This window comes from Orycteropus afer, unplaced genomic scaffold (assembly GCF_000298275.1).
Source record: "Orycteropus afer afer isolate SDZICR_OR568_19922 unplaced genomic scaffold, OryAfe1.0 scaffold00250, whole genome shotgun sequence".
In the NCBI taxonomy this organism is placed as follows: domain Eukaryota; kingdom Metazoa; phylum Chordata; class Mammalia; order Tubulidentata; family Orycteropodidae; genus Orycteropus; species Orycteropus afer.
Genome location: NW_006921837.1, coordinates 2584826 through 2591789, shown reverse-complemented (window position 1 = coordinate 2591789; position 6964 = coordinate 2584826). Strand labels below are relative to the sequence as shown.

Genomic DNA, 6964 nt, shown 5'->3' with positions numbered 1-6964 from the left:
TAGCAGCCAAATGCTTTAACCACTGTGCCACCAGAGATTCTTCAGAAGTATCTATAGGTATGTGTAAATACAAGTATGTGGGTACAGGCACATATATTTGTTGAAAACACAGATACAGATATTCCTCAGACATAATAAGCTCCTCCTGACACTAGTTTCCTGGGTTGGAAGGGTTAGGACCATAGTCTCATGGGACAACTCAGTCAACTGGCATAACATATTTCACAAAAATCATGATCTCTATCCTATTGAAGTGAGTAGTGTCTGGGGTCTTGAAAGCTCTCAGATGACCATCTAAGACACAATTCTAGGTCTCAACTCACCAGGAGTGACACAGTAAGAAGATAATGAAAAGTGCAGAGAAGAAACAAGTCTACAAGAGCCACAACTTCATCTACCCAGAGACCAGAAAAGCTAGATGGTGCCCAGCTACTACCACTGACTGTTCTGACTAGGGCTGTAATAGTTGGCCCCAGATACAATGGGAGAAAAATGCAGAGCAGAACTCAAATTCTTTTCTTTTCTTTTTTTAATTGTGATTTGGGTGAAAATTTACAGAGCAAATTTACTTTCCATACAGCAGCTCACATACACTTTGTCTCATGACATTGACCACAATTTACCACAATGCAAAAGCTCCCCTCCCACTTCCTCCTGATAGTTACCTCTTCCCTGTGTCCATCCCTCCATGCACTCCTGCCCCCTGAGCTGTCTCCCTGTGCATAAACAGCCCTTCTTTCTCCCATGATTGTTCTCTCCAAGGAGTATATCTACCTCAGGTAAATGTTCAACTCATATGCCTGTCTTTGGTTTGGCTGGAAGATACAGGTGTGGGTTCAATTCTAGATCTGAAGGGCAGCTGGAGGCCATAGTCTCAGTGGTTCCACCAGCCTCTATCAGACCAGCAAACCTGCTCCCCTCCCTTTTTTGTTTTCAAATGATTTTGAGATTTGTTCCACATTGTTTTCCCACTCTATCCAGGATCTCCTAAATAGATCTCCCTCTGAGTGGTTGACAGTGGTAGCTGGGCATCATCTAGGTCTTCTGTTCTCCCAGTTGTATAGGCTCAGATTGCATGGTGTACCAGTCACTAGGACTAATTGTTTCCATGAATCTTTGGTTTTCTTCATTCTTCTTTGCTCTAGATGAGGAGAGACCCATCCAGCTTCTCAGATTATTTGCTCAGTATACAGACTGAATAAGTATGGTGAAAGGATACAACCCTGATGTACACCCTTCCTGATTTCAAACCATGCAGTATCCCCTTGTTCTGTTTGAACAACAGCCTCTTGGTCTCTGTACAGGTTCCTCATGAGCACAATTAAGTGCTCTGGAATTCCCATTCTTCATAACGTTAGCATAATTTTTTAAGATCCACACAGTTGGGTGTCTTTACATAGTCAATAAAACACAGGTAAACATCTTTCTGGTATTCTTTGCTTTCAGCCAAGATCCATCTGACATCAGCAATGATATTTCTCCTTCCATGTCCTCTTCTGAATCAGGCTTGAATTTCTGGAGGATCCCTGTTGATATACTGCTGCCATTGTTTTTGAATTATCTTCAGCTAAATTTTACTGGCATGTGATATTAATGATATTATTCAATAATTTCCACATTCTTTTGGATTACCTCTCTTTGGAATGGGCACAAATATGGATCTGTTCCAGTCAGTTGGCCAGGTAGTTGTCTTCCAAATTTCTCGGCATAAACGAGTAAACGCCTCCAGCACTGCATCCATTTGTTGAAACGCCTCAAGGGATACTGCATCAATTCTTATTCCCCTGAGACACTTTTTAAACCTAGAACTGATCTTATTTTCTGAGATCACCTTTTAGCAAAACAGCAGAGTGGCACACAAATAAAGGCTATTAGCCATAAGATCAGTGCTGTACTTAAAAACCATCAGTATGAGACCAAAAAGTCATCAATTTCTCAAAAGCAAAGAAAAGAAGGTAAGAGGGCAGGGAAACTAGGGTACTGAAAAGGGAACAAACAGAACACATAAAGAATCTTGATATACTGTGATAAATATAACTAACAACACTGGAAGAATTTGTATGGAAATTGTCAAATAAGAATCTAAATTTCTGTGTAAGCTTCCACGATAAACTCAATAAAATATTATTTTTTAAAAAGAGAGAAAGAAAGAAAATCACCAAAGTAGTGAAATTCAAACAAACAAAAATTCCAAACCAGCTGTTGTTAAGTCAGTTCTGAGTCATCGCAATCCCATGTAGTTCTGAGTCATGGCAACCCCATGTGTTAAAGAGAGAACTACTCCAGAGGGTCTCCAAGGCTGTCACCTTTTAGAAGGTGATTGCCAGGCCTTTCTTCCAAGGTGCTTCTGGGTAGGATCGAACCACCAACCTTTCAGTTAGTGGCTGAGTGCTTAACCTTTTGTGCCACCCAGGGACTTCTAATGAAATCCAGCACAGCTTTCAAAATGTTAAATTTTTTAAATATTTCTCTTTCTGGTCTCTGGTAGAATGTGCAAATTATTGAGAAAGCAGTTTGTACTTTAATGGCCATATCCACCACTCTTGCCCACAGTTTCTCTCTCACTGTCCTGAAGATACTGTTCAAAATTCTATTCATTCGCTTTTCCTCTCATATTTTTGTAGAGGGAAGAATGAGAAACTGTGGGGAGCTGACCAGGTGAATCCAGGGGATTTATAGGGATCAATGTCTTATTCTACTGTAGGATGCTAGCTGTAATCTTTATTTAACATTGCTTGAATATTTTTGTTTTGTTTTGTTCTTTAAACCTATTTGTCACTTGTATTATTAGGATTTGGGTTTTGTTCTGCCATCTTAAAAGTTGTAGCTCTCTGTATTTCTTTAAACTGGTAACCTCAAGACTGAAGGAAAGGTGGAGAGTGAGTCCTCTCACTTAATGTTTCCTATCATTTGGTAAGAAAATACGTTTATTATTCAGGACAGTCTCTCTTACCTGCTGCTTGAGTGCTTCCAAGGACTCAAATTCCAATCTGGCCAGTTTCATCTGGATATGCCGTGGCTTATCAGGAATGGCAAATGCAAGTATAAACTTTAAAGCCAGGAGTGCATGCTGAAAACAAGAGAAAGTCACGTTGACTTGAGGCATTGGACCCAATGTGTAAGGAAACAAATTAGCACCCAAGCAATTTTCAATCCTTCTCATTTTTCTCGGGTAATTTCTAATTACCGGCCTATGAGTATCAAAGATCAAACAGGTCCACTGGCTATGTTTAATCTACCCTGCTGTGGCCCATTCAGTAACTACCTACTTTTGGTTTATTCTTTAAAAATTGGTTATTGCCATAAATTGATATAATATACTACTCTTAAGGTTTTATATAAAAATAAAGTTTATTCCTGAAAGCCTGCCATAAAATCTTTTTTTCCAACCTACATCTTAATTTCCAGTGTATCTTAGCACATAACACTGGCAGAGCCGCTCCCTTCTCTGCCCAGCATTCTCCTCCTTGCGCTGCTCTCTGGACTGAGCTGTATGAACTGCATGTGTGTCTTAAACATCAGTACATTTTGAATCATCTGCATCCCCAATAGTGCCTGGTGCAGTTTCTTTCATGAAATGATGATAAAGTTCGACTGACTGATGGAGGTGCAGTACCGTATGCTGTGAACTCCATATGCTCTAGGACAGGCACACAGAAATGTAGAGCATTATCTTTTTCATCACAACATGAGAAACTTAAAACCTGGCTATTCTATTTCCCAGCATCATAAAAGGGTTCTGCATAATACAGTATGAGATTATATTTATGTTTCTTTCTCTTCAGAACTAAGGCAATAGGACTGCTTCCATTAGCCACCCTGCTCTTCAGATGCACAGTCTCAACCTATTAATGCTTCTCCAATTCCAGCATCATCATGTGATCCAGGGCTGACACAAAGAGAAATCTTAATGATTAAAAGAATAAAGTTGCTTCTTCGATGGTAGCATGAATTACTAAATATCAAAAGCTGGGGAATAATTTTTAAAAGAAAGAAAGAATTGCAAGGCATTAAGAAAGTCAATGGAAGAGATGGAACAGCCTCTAAGAAATGTTGCATTGAATGACTGTTCAAAAAAGAAAACAGCTGAATACATGCAAATGGAATCCTTACTGACATATTTTCAAAAGGAGGAAGAAGGATAAATAACAAATTTCTCCTGGGAGAAGCATGAAATATGAAGAAAATCAGTATCATGCCAGAACAAGTTAATAATTAAATCAGAAGACTTGAAACTTGGCAGAACTCCAGGGTAGGCCAAGCACTGTCTGGTATTAACAAGAGAGCTGGAGTGGACCAGGGACAGATAGCCTTCACTTAAATGTGACTGCTGTGACCAAAGGGGACATTGGAAAATACTAATTAGGGGCCTATAGTAAGAAAGTATGTAGATAATATAGCAGGAATCAGATGACATTATATGTAGCAATTCTGACCTGAGACGAATTAACAAGGAATCTGGATATAATCCACAAATAAGTAAATAATTCAGAAAAAGCTATCCTCTGTCATTATTTCATGCCATTAAAATACTGAGATATAGTCTTATATAAGACTTAACCTCTTCAGAAGAAATATTAGACAACAAATAAATTAGTGGAGAAAAAGAAATCTATGTTCTTCAGTAAATGATGAGGCCTCAAGTTGTTGGAGTCCACCATGACTAAGTCACTGGGGTCCCTCTCTATCTCTCCTAACATATCTGCACCTTTTCGTCTTCCTTACAGTCTGAATGGGGATTAGTGAGAAAAATAACCCTGGTGAGCAAAGACATACTTCCTGGATAGAGGGTGCTTGGAAGATGTGTGAACTCTACAACCAGGACTAGATGTTATGTGACTGCATGTATATGGTGTGCAGGTTCATAAAAGTTTTCATAAACTGAAAACATTTGGTTTTGATTACCAAAAAAAAAAAAAAAACCCCACCAAAAAAACCAAACCCACTGCCATTGAGTCCATTCTGATTCACAGCTATCCCCATTGAGTTTCTAAGGCAGTAAATCTTTATGGATCTTCCTACCGCAGAGCAGCTAATGGGTTTGAACTGCCAACCTTTTGGTTAGCAGTCAAATACCTTAGGCACTGTGAACAGACAATATTAATCAAAACAGGAGGCCATTTTAACTGGCTAAAACACTTGGTAACAAGCTTTTATAAATAAGTCTCTGTCATTTATTTTCATAAAAATATTTTAGAATGAGCTTTTAAAATCCCTTAGGTAGAGAAGTCTGTTACTTTTAAAATATATTTACAAAACAGGTTATTTGTTGATCTATTCATTCCAAACTCTTAATTTTCTACTGAACAACTCCAGGGTAATAATATTGCTTGAAGAGCCCCACACAAACCACAGAGCTGAGCACTCTTTAGTTAGTTACCAGCACCAACAAAAGCTAGCAGGAATGGGACATTATTTCCATCTACTCATATTTATTTAATGATTATAATGTACTGGAGGATACTACTGTAAAACAGATGATGTCCTGGCTCACAGTCTGGATGGGTAGACAAGTAATGACCTGAGTTATTCTAATATCACATGTTAGTACTACTGCCAGAGTACATGCAAGGAGCCTGGAGCACACAGGTCAGCAGCTGTTCCAGTTTTTAGCAGGTTGGAGAGGGCTTGAAAGAAGGAAGTTTAAGCAGAGAGAGTTAGGGGAATTAGTTAGGCAAGGCAAGGGAGAGGAGTGTTTCCAGAGAGGACACACAAACAAAGGCAAGTAGAGAGATGATGAAGGAATTATGTAACCAGGTTGAGGAGTGAGGAGGCACTGAAGAGTTTAACCCAGGAATGACATGATCAGGTTTCTCCATCTGTGGCATGGAGAATGGACAAGTCAGGAGGCTGAAGAAGTGCAGGTAAGTCAGGAAAGTGCTCTGAAGTGCTGAGGAGCAACGGTGGTGAAGCTCCCAGGAATGATTGGAGTGCTTTCCAGCAAAAGAACTTGAGGTAGCCATGAGCTGTCCACCAAAATGATATGCACAGGATGAGGAGCAAGCTGGTGGGAGAAAGAGTCTGAAGGCTTTTAGGTGTCTGTGGAGCATGTGTGTGGAGACACTCAGTTGGTAGTTCGATAGAGGGATCTCACGAGAGAGATGGGGGCTGGAGACAGAGATGTGAGAGTCATTGCTGTGTATATAAAAGCAGCAAATAAAGCTGTGGGAATGGGTGAGATTCCAGTGAGAAGATAAGATGAGATGAAGCGAGAAGCAATAGGCTGGAGCTAGAGGAAAAGAAACGTGTGTGATGACAGAAGGGAAGGGGCCTGGAAAAAAGCTTGAGAAGAAGCAGGGAGGAGGTGGACAGATGCCAAACCAAAAAACCAAACTCACTGCCAGCGAGTCCGATCTGACTCATAGCGACCTCTCCTTGGGTTTCCAAGGCAGTATCACTATGGAAGTAGGTTGCCCCATCTTCCTTCTGAAGAGTGGCTGGTGGGTCTGAACCGCCATCCTTCTGATTAGCAGTCAAATGCCTTAGGTACTATGCCACCAGGTAGAGTCTAAAGTTACTGAAGTGAGGGGGAAAGTAAGGAGTGTGTCATGGTGGGTGTTGCAAGGTCAAGTACATAAAGACCATGGAGAACCACTTGGATTTAACCACCAGAAAGCTTTTGGAGCCCTTAGTGAGAGTGGTTTCAGCTGAGAGTGGTTCCACAGAAGCTAGACCACAGTGGGCTGAGAACAGACAGGGAAGTAAGGTTGGAGAAAGGAAAGGCAGAGAACAGGTTCAGAAAGGTAGTAGCTAGCTAACAGTACAAAGACCTAGACCTACATGCAGAACACGTACCCCAAGGCAATGTACCCACGAGCAATCAGCCATGAGACACCAGAGTGGCAGCATTCACATAGAGGGAAAGCTGGACAGACATGAATGCATAATTAAGAAGGGTACAGGGAGGGGGGTAGTCACAGGGATGGGAGGGGAGGAGAGTTTGTTATGGTTGGGGATGTTAATC

General features: G+C 40.7%; 1 protein-coding gene across 1 annotated transcript in view; it reads right to left on the bottom strand.

The window, feature by feature from the left end:
* Nucleotides 1-2893: 2893 nt before the first annotated feature.
* The window catches only part of ANO10 (anoctamin 10), a 249146-nt gene continuing 245075 nt past the window's right edge, over nucleotides 2894-6964 (bottom strand). The window contains exon 10 of the mRNA XM_007949704.2: nucleotides 2894-3070. Within this exon, the coding sequence (XP_007947895.2) occupies nucleotides 2894-3070 (177 nt within the window). The remainder of the gene's footprint in view (nucleotides 3071-6964) is intronic.